This window comes from Felis catus, chromosome D3 (assembly GCF_018350175.1).
Source record: "Felis catus isolate Fca126 chromosome D3, F.catus_Fca126_mat1.0, whole genome shotgun sequence".
NCBI lineage: Eukaryota > Metazoa > Chordata > Mammalia > Carnivora > Felidae > Felis > Felis catus.
The window spans coordinates 19,163,485-19,180,485 of NC_058379.1; the positions used below are offsets into that span (position 1 = coordinate 19,163,485).

Sequence of the window (17,001 nt, forward strand, 5' to 3'; positions counted from 1 at the left end):
GTTGTGGGGCTCAGTGCAACATGTAACTGGGGCTCCTGTTCAAAAATTAATTTTCTAAAGGTGACAGCAGAGCATTATGCAAGCCCGCAATGCTGGCTCTGCTCTTTCAAGGCTCTGAGTACGTCTGTTTTGGGGAGGCACAAGTTGCAGGGGCCGCAACCTGCCCTTTACACTGTCAAACCCCTCAGTGCCTTGGGGACCCAGCTGTCACCCCCCACAGCTCTGGGCTGGCCCTGCCCCCAGGGGTCTCCCTGAAAAGCTGTCCAGGATGGAGATGGGGACGCTCCTTGCTGCCCTGTGCCCCTCATGGGCTGGGCACTGCCAGGATCCCCAGCCCAAGGCTGGCAGAGCCATCATGGGGACACAGCAGCACAGCAGCCTTGGGGAGGTCCTCACCAAAACGTCCCTAAATCCAGGTTCTTTGCCGGGCGAGGGCAGGGCAGGGGTAGCGGTTACTCAGTTGATGCCCCTCTCCCCAAATTCCTACCTTCTCTTCTTCTCAGACCGGAGTGCCCAGAAAGAGTTCTGGGAATAACGCAGCAGTCTCCCAGGGCTTCCTGGCTCTCAGACCCCCAAGGACACCTGGGACCTATCCTGGAATCATTCCTATCCTCTTCCTTCCCCTGACGTGCCACAAGGAGCACCCTCGCCCCAGGGCCTGGGATGAGCCCCAGCACTAGCCATCAGCACCCACCTAGAGAGGTGCCGTGAGCTCCCAGCAACCAAGTTGGGAGATGTAGCTCCTGACCACCCCAACTGGCTTCCCTGATGCCTACAGGAGCCTCCTTTCCAGAGAAACTGCAGGCCAGATGAGAAGGGGGGGTGCCCAGGGAAGGGAGGCTGGCCAGACCGCAGGAGCTGAGGAGGGTCGCTGGATGGCCCTAAGCTCATAGCCCCCACCAGCTTCAGTTCCCTTCTTCTGGGGATGTATCCCCTTTGGACGGACACCTTTAGAAGCTGCCTCTGGGGAGACAACCATCTGTCGGTCTGGACACCCAGCCCAGGTGGCAGGGTCCAAGTGAGTCCCAGGCCTGGGACGGGAGGGGGGTCTCCAGGAAGCTGTCTGGGGCCTAGCCCAGCACTGCAGCCTCTCCCAGTGATCCCACCTATCCACACCAGGACCTCAGTTTCCTTCCTTGCACAGTGAGAAGGGAGAACAATGAAAAGATAATGCAAATTCTCTGAGTGACTGCCAGGGGTGGGCGGGGTTGGGTGGCTCTTCTCCCAGTCTCCCTGCCCTGTTTGGAGCCCTGTTTCATAGGCCAGCCCCACTCCAGGGATTCCAGACCAGGGGGTTCTGGTCTCAGCCTCTAACCCCACTGTTAACCTGCCCTGGCCAGGCTTCCTCCCACAGCCTTCGCCCCCTCCCTCAGAAAGGGATCCCCTCCTCCCCTCCCTCCTTCGGTACCCACACAAGCCAGTGATCAGCAGGAAGTTACTTGCTCCGTCTCCCTGCCAGGCTTGGGGGAGAAATTGGGACTACCTGCTCCAGGCGGGGAAGCTGAGGCCGGGAGCTGGGAGATCTGGGGCTGAGGGCCCCCCAGGGCGCTGGAATCCAGAGATTCTAAGGACCACCTGGCTTAACCCACCGGGCCAAGTCCCATCCCCAGCGGAGCCCCACCCTGGCCGTCCGCCCCGGGGCTTGACCTGGGGTGGGATCCGGTGGCCTAGGTTGGGTTGTGGCCTCTGGACATCCAGATCTCCGAGTGCCAGAGAGGTCCAATAGCTGGAGGCTCGGGCCCCCTCCCCCGCGTCCTGGGCTGGCGGGCCAGGAATGTGCTAACAGCGCAGGTTGGGCCCTACCGGCCCACGAGGGCACCTGTGGACTTTGAGAGGGGAACCGGGTGGGGTGGGGTGGGGCGGGGCAGGACGAGACGGGACGGGGCGGGGCGGCTGCGCTGTGTGCAGGGCGGGCGGGGCCAGGCCAGTGGGGAGTGAGCCGGCCTGCAGGCTCCCAGCCACTGCTGCGCTGCAGGCTGCAGACTCAGGCCGCACCATGAAGCTGCCCCTCCCGCTCTGGGCCCTGCTGCTGCTGCTGCTGGCGACAGTCCCAGGCCCAGGCCCCGGGCCTGCAGCAGGTACGCCCCGACCCTGCCCTTCTTGCCTCTGTCCGTCTGTCTGTCTGCCTGCTGCAGCCAGGCCCAGGGCGGACACCCCTCTGCTCAGCCTCCTCCATCTGTCAGGCCATCTGGGACTGTACTGGGGGTTGTGAGAAGAAATTCTGGGGATCCTAGGGTCCAGGGGCTGCTGGCAGGAGGGAGAGTCAGCTGTGCCCACCTTAAACCCGCTAGGAGCTGGGAGGTGCTGGCTGCCTGGGAGGGAAGTGGTCTAGAGGAGAGTGGTGGGCTCAGGAGAGCCCTTGGCCTGCACGAGGATGTGCTCACACGTGGAGGACCCCCAGTCCCACTAAGCCCCCTGTCAGGCAAGAGGAAGGATTGTGGGTCCTTATTAGGGTGGGGCTGAATCTGAGAAATCTGGGGGAAAGCTCCTACTCCAGAGCCTCAGGCTGGACTGGGCTGGAAGTGACAGGCTCCCCAGCCCCCCACCCCACCCCTATCTCCCATCTTGGGTAAAAGCCACCACCCTTCTGCCACTTATCTCACTTACTGGCATCACTCAGCCTCCTCCCCCACTCCCTTGAGCCATCACATCCCTCCGTCAATAAATGTTTATTGACGCTCTTGAGTGCCAAGCCCTGCGCTGGGTGAAATGGGGTCACTGGGGTGGCTCAGGTCCAGTCCCAGCCCTTGACTGGCCCCCTTTGATAGGGTCACAGGGAAAGGCCAGGTGGGATGGGTGATCCTGCCTTGGCATCTGTACCCCAGCTCAGTCTCCACCCTCCAATCTGCCCAGCCACGTCCCGCCGCAGAGGGATGGATTCCCTGAAAATATGGCCCTGTCATAGGTCCCCATGGTGGTAAGAGCCTAGGCCTGATGTCCACAGCCCCACACCAAACCAGCCTCTCCTTCACACTGGCCCTGCTGGGCCCTCTGCTGGAGATGTCCTTCCACTTCCCTCAGAGGAAGGGAGCACCCCTTGCCCTCTCCCCTAAGGGTGGGGCTCCTTCGGGGGCCATGGTCGGTGAGCTGGTGCTGCCTGGCGAAGTGAGATGGAGCACGCCAAGCCCGGACATCAGCCCTTGCCAGGCCTCCAATGGGCCTCTTAGTAGCTACCTTCCCAGACCCCAGACTGTCCTCCAGGCTCGGTCTATTGACCCTTCAGTGAATAGAGAAGGGTCCCCCCGCCCACGTCAAGGGCTCAGCCACTGCTGGCCATCTGAGGCTGTGGTCTTCTGGGACTCGGTGGCAGAAGGTCATTCCTGCCCAGGGGGCTCCTCTTGATACTGCAAACGTTTGTCTAGAGACATTTCCCCTTATCTCTTCTTGTTCTAGCTAATCATTGAGGCAACTGCTAGATCATTTGTACCAAGAATTCCTCCCCCACAGGCCCTGTGGGTTTCCACTGTGTTCCCTTGGTGGGTAGTGCGATCCCGGCTGGCATTCTCCTGGGGATGCTTCTCTCTAATGGGCTCCAGGAAAATAAATTCGAGGCCTGCCCGTGGGGCAGCCAGGCACTCAGGGCCCTCCCTCTCCTCCAGGTGCCAAGGGGACCTGCTCCCACCGCTGTGGAGACCGGGATGGGCTCTGCTCCTGCCACCCGACCTGCTCCGGCCTGAACACCTGCTGCTCGGACTTTCGGGACTTCTGCCTGGAAATCTCACCCTACTCAGGCTCTATGATGGGTGGCAAGGACTTTGTAGTGCAGCACCTCAACTGGTTTAACCCCACTGATGGTGTGATCTGCAGGTGGGAGGCCCGAGGGGCTCCCTGCATGCTGGGGACCCAGGGACAGCTGGCTGGTTGGGTCCCCCAGGGAGGAGGTCAGGAGCCCAGGCCTCGGAGAGGGTCAGCCCACCCTGGCCCAGGCTTTCCTGCCACCTCCGGCCCCCCACAGGTTTAAAGAGAGCATCCAGACCCTCGGGCGCGTGGACTCCTCTGGACATGTGCACTGTGTGTCACCCTTGCTGTATGAGACGGGCCGTATCCCCTTCACACTCTCGATGGACAATGGTCGCTCCTTCCCGCGTTCGGGCACCTGGCTGGCCGGTGAGCCCCAGCTTCCTGGGCCTCGGTTCCCCAACAGGGACTTTCCCTAGCGCTAATCTATGCACACCTTGCCTGCCAACCATGCCCTGCTTCTCTGGCTTAACCAGTCCCTTTGGAGGCGCGCCCGACCACAGGGGCGTGGGTTCTCCAGCTCCTCTCCCCACCCCTGACGTCCACACAGGGGACCCAACCCAGAGGGAGTGGGGGCTTCAGGAGTCCCCAGCCAGGCTAGGGGATGGGGGAAGCCAGGTGGAGACCTGGGCAACAGAGGGCAGCCTCTCCCATGGCCTCTGTCCTTTCCTCACTTGAGGGTCTGGGGGAGTCATTGCTCTAATGGGACTGCCACGCTTTATCCTTGGGAGGCACCCCCAGCTCTCAGAGCCCCTGGGCCTCGGGCCTCCGCTCACCCCTCCCCTCCCACCCAGTGCACCCCAGCAAAGTGTCGGAGACAGAGAAGAGCCAGCTGGTGAATGAGACGCAATGGCAATACTATGGCACTGCCGACACCACAGGGAACCTCACCCTGACCTGGCAAGCCTCGGCTCTGCCCACGGAGACTGTCACCATCGAGCTGTGGGGTTATGAGGAGACAGGTGAGGCCAGCCAACGGCTGGACTGACGGAGGAGCTCTGTAGGCCAGTAGGGTTGGGAGTTTGGGGCTTGCAGAGGCGGGAGAAAGAGAATTCCAGGTAGGGCCAAATCCCAGGTGGGGATTTCGAGCAAGAAAAGTACAGGCAAGAAAGGGGACTGGGTGGGAGTGGGGTGGGGGAGGGGAGGCTGGGGATCCCTAGCTGTTTGGGGTCCAGCTCCGGGAAGCAGGTATGGACATCCCCAGCTCTGGGAAACAGAAAAGCTTGCTCCGCCCATCCTCTCCAAGCCCCTGGACTGCTAGCCTGGCCTCGAGCATGGGCTGTGACCCTAGCGTGGGGGAGGAGGAGATGGTGGTCACTTGAGCCAGGGTCCTTGCTGGAGCAGCAGGGCAGGCCTTCCTATGGGAATCATCTGTTTATCTGTCCATCTGTCAGGCTGCCCTGTGCATGCTAGGGAACTGGTCTCTCCTCTGCCTCGGGGCTCTTTGGAGGAGCCCCAGCGCTGAAAAAGGCCTTTTCTCCCTCAGGGAAGCCATATTCAGGGGAGTGGACAGCAAAGTGGTCATACCTGTACCCTTTGGTCACAAACATCCCCAACTCCGGCTTCTTCACCTTCACTCCAAAACCCGCACCTCAAAAATACCAGAGATGGGAAGTGGGTGCACTTCGGATCATCAACAGCAAATACTACGCGGGGGAGAAGTAAGGGCCAGCGGCCATGAAGAGGACGGGTTGGCGGGTCTGTCCGCGGCTCCTCCCCGTGCTGCACAGGGAAGCCAGAGCTGGGGGTGGGGAGGGTGGGTGCAGCCCTCAGTGAGTGCGTGGCCCCCGCAGGGATGTGCACGCACTCTGGAGCAACGAGCACGCGCTGGCCTGGCACCTGGGTGACGACTTCCAGGAGGACCCTGTGGCCTGGGCCCGCTCCCAGTGCCTGGCCTGGGAAGAGCTGGAGGACCAACTGCCCAACTTCCTGGAGGAACTGCCTGACTGCCCCTGCACGCTGGCTCAGGCCCAGGCTGACTCTGGCCGCTTCCATGTAAGCCCTTACCCGGGTCAGGGCACGGGAGATGTTGGGGGCAGGTGGGGCCAGCTGTCCCCACTACACGCACGGTGGCACCCACCCAGGAGGTGGGGTGGGGAAGTAGAGGCCCTTGGGAGGTGCGGCTGGGGTCCGAGGGCCCTTAGGGGTTGAGTCCCAGCGAGGGGCTGATGGAGCCTGAGGCCAGCCCCGGTGACAGCAACATCCTGCTCTGTAGACAGACTACGGCTGTGACATTGAGCGTGGCAGCGTGTGTACCTACCATCCGGGTGCCGTGCACTGTGTGCGCTCCGTTCAAGCCAGGTGAGCCCCGCAGTGGGAGGCTGGGGCAGGGGGCAGGGCTGTGGGGCACGGTCCCCACAGCAGCCCTGACCCGTCCCCCCACCCCCCCCCCAGCCCCCGGTACGCCTCTGGCCAGCAGTGCTGCTACACGGCGGCAGGCACACAGCTCCTGACGGCTGACTCAACTGGTGGCAGCACCCCGGACCGTGGCCACGACTGGGGCGCGCCCCCATTCCGCACACCACCCCGTGTGCCTGGTCTCTCCCATTGGCTCTACGATGTCATCAGCTTCTACCACTGCTGTCTGTGGGCACCCGACTGCTCCCGATACATGCGGCGACGGCCCTCCAGTGACTGTCGAAGCTACCGGCCACCACGCCTAGGTGGGTACCAGCCGCGGCTGGGCCCCGAGCAGGGCCAGGCCAGGCAGGCCCACCTGACCCTCTGCTCTCCCCAGCCTCTGCCTTCGGGGACCCACACTTCATCACTTTCGATGGTGCCAACTTCACGTTCAATGGGCGTGGCGAGTACGTGCTGCTGGAGGCGACGCTGACCAACCTAAGGGTGCAGGGGCGGGCCGAGCCCGGGACAACGCCTGAGGGTGAGGCCGGGGCCCGTGGGCCCTGGGTGGCTCAGGGTCATCTCGGGAGGGAGGCTGGAGCTGAGCAGACAGTGTTCTGCACCTGCCACCCCAGGCACGCGGGACCGAGGCACAGGGCTGACGGCCGTGGCTGTCCAGGAGGGCAACTCGGACGTGGTAGAGGTCCGGCTGGCTGGCAGGGCAGGGGTCCTACAAGTGCTGCTGAACCAGGAGGTGCTCAGCTTCACCGAGCAGAGCTGGATGGACCTGAATGGTGAGTGAGACGGCCCGGCAACTTCAGCGGGCCACTTGCACGCCGTTTCCCTCTCGCCGGAGCCGCCATCCCTCTCGCTGGCCCTGGGGTTCAGAGCACGGGTGCAGAGATGGAGGCCTCTCGCTATGATCCACACGCTGTCCCCACTGTGCCCAGCCTCGTGGTGCACCAGTCAGCCCCACCCCTGCACCCCACGCTGAGGGGCCCGGCACAGTGGACACATGCCCCCAGCCACGGCTGTGGGCAGATGAGGCTCTAGGCCTCTGATAGCGAGGTGTAGCCAGGGGACCTGGTCTGATCTCATGCTTTCATATGGAGCCCCAGACACATGTGGTCAGAACCCTGAGCCGCCAGGACAGTAGGACTTGGAGCTGGAAGCTACAGTGATAGGAATCACCTACGTCAAGGACACTGGCTGGCCCTGAGGGCTAAGGAGCAGCCACCTGCCCGACCGCCTTCCCTGGTGGTGCTCCCTCAAGGAACTGAGCTAATGAAATGATTTGCGGCTGGGGGGGGGGGGGTACCTGGGATGGGCCCTGCTGCTGCTGAGGGTGCAGGGACCCCCAGGAAGGGTGGGGGTGGGCATGGCTGCTGCTTCGTCAAGGAGCGAGGACTGACAGGTGACCCCACATGCAGGGCCTCGGCATGAGGGGTCCCTTCAGAGCCTGGGCCCTTCATATTGGTGTGGGGGTCCCAGTACAGGTGTCGGCACGGGGTGAGAGGGTGTCCCAGCAGGCCCTGGGGACACCCTCCCCTTCCCTGAAAGCCCATGAATGCTGACCCACTCCTTCTGGGGCTGTGGAGTCCCAGCACGGTACCCTCAGTGGGCAACGCTGACCCCAACTCCACTGTGCCCAGGTATGTTCCTGTCGGCAGCTGCCGGGGACAGCGTATCCATCATGCTGTCATCGGGGGCTGGCCTGGAGGTCAGTGTCCAGGGTCCATTCCTGAGTGTGGCTGTCCTCCTGCCCGAAAAGTTCCTCACCCACACACGAGGCCTCCTCGGCACACTCAATGATGACCCCACGGATGACTTCACCCTGCGCAATGGGAAGGTCTTGCCCCTCAGCTCCAGTTCCCGAGAGCTGTTCCGCTTTGGGGCCGACTGTGAGTGATCACGAGGCACACACTGGGGGTGGGGGTGGGGGGACAGTCAGTGGAAGTGAAGGGGGGAGACTCCGGACTCTTGACCACCAGCAAGACCTGCTGCATGTCTCCCCAGGGGCCGTGGAGAACGCCTCCTCCCTGCTCACCTATGACTCCTGGTTCCTGGTTAACAACTTCCTGTACCAGCCCAAGCATGACCACACCTTTCAGCCCCTGTTCCCCGAGGAGGCCACCCCCAACCCCAGCCAGGCGACTGAGGCTGCTGAATTGTGTGGGGACAACCATTTCTGCAGATTTGATGTAATGGCCACTGGGAGCCTGAGTGTGGGCAATGCCACACGGATGGCCCATCAGTGGCACCAGCATCGTGTGCAAAGCCTGAAGCCTGGTGAGGACATCTGGGGGCACAGGCAAGGGGGTGGGCACCTTACGCTGGGACAAGGCCTCCTAGGCTGGCAGCTGCCAGGGGGCAGGGTAGCCAGTGGCTTAAACCTGTGGTCTATTTCTGGTCCCCTACCCCAGTGAGATCCTGTGGCTGGCTAGCTCCGCCCCCCAACGGGCTCAAGGAAGGTATCAGCTACCTGATGGGCTCCACTGTCCACTTCCACTGCAATAGCGGCTACAGCCTGGTTGGGGCAGAGGCCAGCACCTGCCAAGCTGATGGCACCTGGTCCAGGCCCACCCCAGTGTGCCAGCCAGGTGAGGATGCCCTGCCCACCTGGCCCCCCTACCCCCGCCCCCTGCCCCCCCCCCCCCTCGGGCAGCCCTCACTGCTCTGCCCTGTCGCCAGGACGGAGCTACGCGGTGCTGCTGAGCATCATCTTTGGAGGCCTGGCAGTGGTGGCTCTGGTTGCACTCGTCTACGTGCTGCTGCGCCGCAGGAAGAGCAACATGTAAGACCCCACCCACCCAGACCTGGGTTTCCACCAGCAGGACCCTGGTCCGTGCCCCTCCTTGGCTCTCCTAAGACTCTATGCCTGCTCTAGACAATGTCTCTCTGTTGCAGGGCCAGCTGGGGTTCACAGCCCTGAGGGGAGCACATCTGACCGGCAGCAGGAGCCGCATGGGGCCACCCTGGAGCCAAGACCAACCTCAGAGGAGAAAGCCCCAAACCTCTGAGAACATGCACCTAATTTGCTCCTCAAATCCCTAGCACCATCCACCTGGGACCCTGGACAACCGATGCCTGAGCCTTTAATGCCCATGGACCTGAGGACTGGTGACCTGCTCTGTCACCTCAGACCTGGACACCCGGCTCTAACCGTGCAGTTCCCGAGACCAGCACCTGGTGCTCTAGCCCCTAGACTCCATACCCTTGAATTCTAATACCTGTCGCTAGAGACCCATTACTCCGGCACCTGAAACTCAAATGCCAGTACCTCAGATCCCGTGTCTGATGACCCTGACCCCTGATATACTGAGACCTGGTGCCTCAACACGGGAGCCCTAACGCCCAGCTGCCTTGATTGCTGAACTTGCCCCAGCCTGAGTGGGAGAGGCCCAGTGTGTGGAGAGGCCTCAGCACACCCTAGTGGAGCGTCACTCTGAACTCCAGGCTTGTAATTCCAACCGTTCTGGAATGTCACTTGAAATACCACCCCTACCTGTACCAGGAGAAAACAAACCTGTGGTGCCCCCTCCCTTGTGTCCTGGTGCTCATGCTGTGCTTCAGTTCCAGTTCCAGAGAGTTCCATGGTTGCCTTGTGGGGTCAAAAGCACCCAGAGCAACCCAGATCTGAGTCCTTCATCCACTGGCAGGCCACCTGGGGCATGTCCCTCTCCAGCCTGTCTCCATCTGAAAAGCACGATTGCGAACAGTGTCTGTTTTGTGGGTTGAGGACAAAGGACAGTGTCTGCAAAGGGTTCATCATGGATGCCATGCCGGGTACCCAGGAGTTGGGATGGGCCAGCACAGTCACCTGCCCCAGCACCGCCCTGAAGGCAGTGACTGGTAGTTCCCGACCAGAGCCCATGTTCTGGGTCCCTGGGCACTTTACCCAGGAGTGCCCAGGAACTGGGTATGGAGCACAGGCCTCCTGCTACTGCTGCCCTCTTTGTGGTGAGGGTGCTGAGTGGGGGCCATGGGAGGGCCTAGGCCAGATAGGGTCAAGCTTGTATCATGGGTCTCAGAGAAAGCACAGTGGAGGGTGGGGTTGGAGATTGGTGCTCCCTGGTCCAGTCTCGTGGCTCAGGCTGAGAGGTGGGGGTTGGGGGAATTTGCCCAAGGAATGTAGAACCCTGGGCGAGAGGTGATTGGAAGTGGAGGCCCCCTTCACTGCGACATGCAGTGCTGAGAGTGGCCACACGGGGGCAGCAGAGGGTAGGAACAGAGGTGGGAGGTGGAGGCTACCCAAGGTCCTAGGGGAGGGCGGTCTGTGTCTGCTCTTCAGCTGGGCCAGCTGTTGAAACCTTGGCTAAGGCTCATGCAAGCCCACCTCTGCATCTCTCTCTGTTGGGAGGGCCTCTCAAGTCACCCCCCAGTCTCAGGAGCACAGGTTTTCCAGTTGACACTGACCACCGGGGCCAGAACCCCGGCCTCCCCGATCTCTTAGACCTGCTCCTGGCCAACAGTCCTGGGCAAAGGTGGGAAACCTGAGTGGTAGGGGCAGGTGCCGTCTGGGGGAGGCAAGTGTGCACAATGGGGTACATTCAAAGGAACAGAGATGAGAGTGAGGGGTTGGGGATATCCTTGGGGAGGTGCCCAGGAGACTAAAGGAGGGGGATGGGGTGGACGCTTACTGCTCTCTCAGCCCCTACTCCTTACTACCCCATGTCTCCCAGCTTCCAGCTCAGGGCAGGGTGGGGCTGAGGCCTGGCCCCTTGGCCACCGGGCAGGTACTTTCCTCTGCAGATGAGGCAAAGCAAGGCTGGCCTCCCACTGACCTGGGTCCTCAGGGTGTCCCTGTGCCAAGCCAGGCTGGCTCGGCCAGGCACAAGTCAGCGGATGACAGGTCAGTTTCCTGGTCAAAGCAGCCTGGACCTGTGAGAGCAGGCACACAAGGGTGGGCAGGTGCAGCTTCACAACTCCCAGACCATGCCTGAAAGCATAGGTCAATTATCAGAGATGTGATTGGTGAAAGAGGGCGTTCCAGGCAGAGGAACAGCCTGGGCAGAGGCTCAGAGGAAGAGAAGTGGAGTCTGGTCTGAAGAATAGTGACGCTTCTCCCACCAGGCAATGGTGGTTGGGCTTTATCCTAAGAGTAAAACATGGCCTCCCTTGGGCTCCCCGACATTTCTGCATTCCTGCATTCCTGTACCCTTCATTCATCCCTCCAGGTTGGGCCCTAGAGCCGCTTCCACCCTTCCCCAGCAGGAGAAGGGGTGCCCTGTCTGTGGCCCTGGCCCCAGACATCAGGAATTCCCAGTGCCAGGGACAGGCCAGGCTGGGAAGCCCCAACACCTGATGGGTTTTCCCGGGGGCCTGTAGGGAGTCGGGTACTATTGGGCCTGTGTGAGGGGGAAGATTCCATAGCCCCCACAGACTTCCTTTAGAGACATTAAAGTCAGGGAACCATTGCCTCAGAGAAGTGGTCTCCCCAAACCACAGTCCCAGGGCATCAGAACCCAATGGCCAGTCCCCTACCTTTTGTACTGGTCGGGCTCTGGAGCAGAGGGGGGCAGGGGCAGTAATCCAGGGACCTAGAAACAAGTGATGGGAGAGTCAGGAAGTCAAGTAGCTGGTGAGGCAGTAACACCCCTGGGCTGAGGGACAGAGCAAAGGGTGCCAGAGCCAGGCCTAGGTGTTCACAAGAGTGGGAACCACATAAGCCCACGGGCCCTAGCAGGGGCCACAGGACTAAGATGGGGGAAGTGTCTGCTTCTCCTCCTGCCCTTCCATTAACTCAGGGCCAAGGAACAGATACAGCACAGTGGGGAGCAGGACCCCTTCCTTGGCCAGGCTGGTTCCTCCCACAAGCCCTGGGGTGACTGAGGGCCTACCCTGCACCACTTCTGTCCTCAGAGCTCACAGTCCAGTGGCTGCTCAGAGGGGAAGGGGTGCTCAGTGCAGCACATCTCCGGAGTGGGAGATCAAGAGGTGCTTCCTGGAGGAGTCCCATTTCAGCCGAACTTAAAAGGACAAAAGCCATTAGGGGAGTGAAGTTGAGTAGGTGCCTACTAGCAGCAGAGGAGTCCACAACCCCCCAGGTGCCTCGTCAGGGCCGCATGCTGCACTACATTTCCCAGCCTCCTTTGAAATTGGGGGTGGTCACATGACTGAGTTCTAGCTTGTGCAAAGCCAGCAGAAAAGGGCAGGACACTTCCAGGCCTGAACCATAACACTTCCCACTGGTACCCTTCCAGGATCTCTCTGCTGCTCCCTCTGATGCAAAGGTGGCCCTGGCCCTGGGACAAAGTGGGTCCCCAGCATGTGGCAGGGAACCCTCTCCCTCTGTCACTGACCTGCTCACCGGAACTGCTACCATCCAGTACTGCTACCGGAATAAGGAATAAACTTGTGGTTAAACCTTAATACATTTTTGGGGTCCATTTGTTCCAGCCGTTGGTTTCTCTATACACCAGAGGCAGAGGTGCGAAAAGATGGCCTTACACTTTTCATTACTGTTGAAAATAACTACTATAGACACGAAGGGGCACCTGGGTGGCTCAGTCAGTTAGGCATTTGACTGTTGGTTTTGGCTCCGGTCACGATCTCACAGATCATGAATTCGAGCCCCACATCAGGCTCTGCGCTGACGATGTGGAGCCTGCTTGGGCTCTCTCTCTCTCCATCTCTGCCCCTCCCCTGCTTGTGCACTCTCTCTCTCTCAAAATAAATAAATTTAACAAAAACTAAAAATAAATTAAGAAAAAAACCCACCTCAAACAGATACACCAATGTTCATAGCAGCACTATTCACGATAGCCAAAAAGTGGAAGCAACCACGTGTCCATTGATGGGTGAATGGGTAGAGAAAATATGGTCCATCCATATAGTGGCATGTTATTCACATGCTGTAACATGGATGAGCTTTAAGACCTAATACTTGGTGAAATAAGCCAGGCACAAAGGGACAATACTGTACAATTCCACTCATACGAAGTTCTTAGAGTCACCAAATTCACAGAGACAGACAGTAGAACAGAAGTTACTAGGGACTAGGGACTGGGAAGGGGGAGCGGGGAGTTAGTGTTTAACGGGGACAGAGTTTCAGTTTGGGAAGACGACAAAGTTCTAGAGATGGGAGAGGGGGATGGTTGTATAGCAGTGTGAACGTGCTTAATGCCACTGGACCGGCCACTTGTAAATGGTCAAGGTGATTAACGTTATGTATTTCTGTATTTTACAATTAAAAATAAAAAATTCAAACAGAACAGTTTACTTAACGAGTCCCCAGTTTGTGGGCATTAAGCTGTGCTCAGTCTTTTGCTTCCACAAACACTGTTGCGCCTTGTAAATAAGTTCAGGTTGACTCAGAGGAGAAACTCACACCAGAGGATGAATTGACTGGCTCAGCAGTGCGTGCATTTTCCTCCTTGAGTTGTGCCTCGAGTTGTGCTCGTTGACACCACCAACCTACTGACGGAGCCTAGTCCTCTACACCCTCATCAGCATAAGGAGCCTTTGCATTTTTCGCTCTTTGCCAGATGGACGAAACGTGTTGCGAGGCCCACTGAGCTTTCTTTCCCTGAACGACATTCCCAGAATTCCCTTCCATGTGTGTTTCCAGGCAGGGTGGACCACAAGAGAGATTTCCATGAAAGATTTACAGTGGGGAAATGAATCAGCAACGTTGTTCACAGCTCAGACTCATCAGGGCTCATCTGCTGACTCAGCTTGTCGGCTCCAGCAGAGGTCATGGGTGCAGCTGTTCCACTTGTCCTCAGGCCACCTTGAGCTTCCCCGACTCCTGGGCCAGATGTCTGACAAAGGGGTCCAGCTTCTGCAGGAAATCTTCATCGCCCTTGGCAACAAGAAGGGTCTTGGGTTTCAGCCAGTCCGTGTGGGTTCCAGTCAACTCCTGGGTTACCAGCTAGTTCTGGATCCTCTCCTCCACTTAACGCCACCTTTTCTTCCAGACGCTCGGCCACATGGACCTCCAGCTCCAACATCAGGTGGAAAACAACAGCCTTACAGAGACTCCTTGGCCAGCTCCCATAGTTGCAGGTTCTCTGATGGAACCCTGATAAATAAAGTTTAAGTTGTAGGCAAGAAAGCTCAGGGTACAGCCCAATGAATTCATCCAAAGTGAACATGCCCAGTTAACTACCACTCAGGTCAAGAAATTGCACAGTACCAACCCCTGATCCACCACCATTCTCTGTCAGTCACTGCCCTCCCCTTCCTTCCCAGGTTAGCCACGGATTTCTCACACCATAAAATAGTTTTGAGCGTTTTTGTAATTTACATAGATGGAATCATAGAGCAGATCTTCTCTTATGTCTGGCTTTTTTGCATGTTTAAAAGATTCAATCATGTTGAGGTATGAGGCTGCACTTGACTTTTTTTTCCTGAGTATTAGTCCATCAAATGAATTTGTTTATCCATTTTCCTGCTGAGGCACACTGGGTTGGTTTCCAATTTGGAGCTATAAGGGCTAGTGCTGTGAACATTCTTGTATGTGTCTTTTGATGCGTACATATATAAATTTATGTTGGGTATGTTCCCAGGAGGAGCATTGCTGGGCATGAGCTACATGTGTGGTAGCTTCAGCAGATAATACCCACTTTCCAAAGTGATTTTACCAATTGACATTCTCACTGGCAGCGTATGATAGTTCCATCTTGCCATATCTGTGCCAACACTCGGTATTTTCAGTCTTTTTCATTTTGGTGACTCTGAGAGGTATGTTCTGGCAGCACACTGTGAACTTATTTTGCGTTTTTCTGACACTAGTGAAGCAATACACGTTTCATATGTTCATTGGCCATCTGGAGCACCTCTTCTGTGAGGTGCCTATTCGAGTCCTTTGCCCGTTTTCTGTTGGGTTACCTGAATTTCTCAAATTGATTCACAGAAATTCTTTTTTTCTGGATAAGAGTTTGCTGTCAGATGTAAACACTGTAAATATTCTCCCACTATGTGAGTTGCTGTTTTAATGCCTTTATCTGTTTTGAGGATGTCTGTTGTTGAACAGAAATTCTTCACTTTAATATAGTCCAGTTTATCAAGGTTTTTCTTTTATAGTCACTTCTATGTCCTATTTAAGAACACTTGACTACTCCAAAGTCACAAAGCTGTCCTATGTTTTCCTATGAAAGCATTATTGCTTCATACTTCATAATTAGATCTGCAAGCCATCTGGAATAGATTGTGCACGGTGTGAGGTAGGAGGGGTCAGGATACACATTCTTCACGTGGATATCCAGTTGACTCAGTACCATGTGTTGAAAGAGCATCCTTTCCCCTCTGCACTGCTGTGAACCTTCTATCGGAGATACGGTAACTCTCTGTTCTGTCCTATTGCCCAGTTTATCTTCTCACCAATACCAAATTGCCTTACTTACCAGTTATATAATTACTTAATTGCGTAGCTCATTCTTGATATCTGGTAATGTGAGTTCTCCATTTAGGTTATTCTTCAAAATTGCCTGGGCTAGTCTTGGTTCTTGGCGTTTCCGTACGAATTTTAGAATCAGCTTACCAATTTCCACAAAAAAGTCTTCTAGGATTTTTATTAGGGTTGCACCGACTCTATAGATGAATATGGGGAGAATGGGCATCTTCACAACATTAAGCCTTCTAGTCCATGAACATAGTATAATTCTCCATTTATTTAGGTCTTTTTAAAATGCTTTATTTTTTGAGAGAGAGAGTGAGATGGGGGGGGGGGGGCGGGAGGTGCCAAGGATCTGAAGCAGGCTCTGTGCTGACAGGCTGACGCAAGTGCAATGTGGGCTCAAACTCATGATCTGAGCCAAAGTCGAACTCTCAACAAACTGAGTCACCCAGGTGGCCCCTATTTAGGTTTTTTTATATTCTCTCGATTCTATTTTATAATGTTCATTGTAGAGGCCTTGCATACTGATGTTAGTTTCATTTTTAGGCTTTGATTCTGTTTATGTTTTTATGATTTCTTTTCCAAAAGATGTTTTTTGGGCCACCTGGGTGGCTCAGTCAGTTAAGTAGTCAAACGTCTGACTTTGGCTCAGGTCGTGATCTCATGGCTCATGAGCTGGAGCCCCGTGATGGGCTCTGTGCTCACAGCTCAGAGCCTGGAGCCTTGCTTCGGTTTCTATGTCTCACTCTCTGTGCCTCTCTGCCACTTGCACTCTGTCTTTCTCTTTCTCAAAAATAAGTAAACATTTAAAAAAATTATTAAAAAAAATAATTTGTGGCTGGTATGTAGAAATACCATTGGTTTTTTGTGTATTTTCCTTGATTCCAGCAATTGTGTTAAATTCGCCTATTTCTAATGGTTTATCTGCGGAGCAGCTATATAGCGTCATGTTCTCCTTTCCAGTTTTTATGCCTTATTTTTTCTTCCCTCACCTTATTACACTGGTGAAAACTTACACAGATGAAAGGAAATGATGAAAGCTGGCCATGCTTATCTTGGTCTCAAAGGGATTGAGCCTTCCATCTCAAAAAAAAGGCTTTTTGTGTTTTACCATGAAGTATGATGTTTACTGTAAGGTTCTGCAGCTGTGACTTATCAGGTTAAGGAGGTTTTTTTTTTTCAATTTACAGTTACTAAGGGTTCTTATTGTGAGTGCGAGTTGGGAAATTTTATCAAACTCTCTTCTGCATGTATTGAGATGGTCAATCCTTTTTTTTTTTTTTCTTTATTCTGTTAGGCTATTAGCGCAATGAATTGCATTGCTTGATTTTCTCATATTCAACCAATCGTGCACTCCCAGAATAAACCCAAATTGGGAGTGATTTGGTTTGCTTGTCTTTCATTTAGGAACTTTTGCATTTCTGTTCATGAATGAAATCACCCTCTACTTTTCACTGCTCGAAATGTCTTTGTCAGATTTTGTTCTCAAGATGACGCTGGCCTCATTTAAAGCCTTGGGCAATGTTTCCTCTTTTCTGTTCTCTGGAAGTTTGTGTAAGACTGATGTGTTTCCCTCCATCAGT

General features: G+C 56.4%; 2 protein-coding genes across 3 annotated transcripts in view; one reads left to right on the top strand and one right to left on the bottom strand.

The window, feature by feature from the left end:
* Window positions 1-1,920: 1,920 nt before the first annotated feature.
* Window positions 1,921-9,619, top strand: SUSD2 (sushi domain containing 2). The gene is made up of 15 exons (XM_011287767.4): window positions 1,921-2,078; window positions 3,600-3,807; window positions 3,956-4,107; window positions 4,533-4,700; window positions 5,225-5,399; window positions 5,532-5,733; window positions 5,954-6,039; window positions 6,133-6,401; window positions 6,476-6,619; window positions 6,714-6,872; window positions 7,731-7,979; window positions 8,095-8,367; window positions 8,502-8,678; window positions 8,770-8,872; window positions 8,986-9,619. Exons 1-15 carry the CDS (start codon window positions 1,997-1,999, stop codon window positions 9,008-9,010), a joined length of 2,472 nt encoding a protein of 823 aa, XP_011286069.2. The 5' UTR covers window positions 1,921-1,996; the 3' UTR covers window positions 9,011-9,619.
* Window positions 9,523-17,001, bottom strand: part of GGT5 (gamma-glutamyltransferase 5) — a 44,036-nt gene continuing 36,557 nt past the window's right edge. For both annotated transcript variants that reach the window (XM_045041234.1, XM_045041233.1), the window contains 2 exons: window positions 11,563-11,618; window positions 9,523-9,774 (listed from right to left, as the gene is read on the bottom strand). In XM_045041234.1, the coding sequence (XP_044897169.1) occupies window positions 9,648-9,774; window positions 11,563-11,618 (183 nt within the window). In that variant the 3' untranslated portion in view covers window positions 9,523-9,647. The remainder of the gene's footprint in view (window positions 9,775-11,562; window positions 11,619-17,001) is intronic.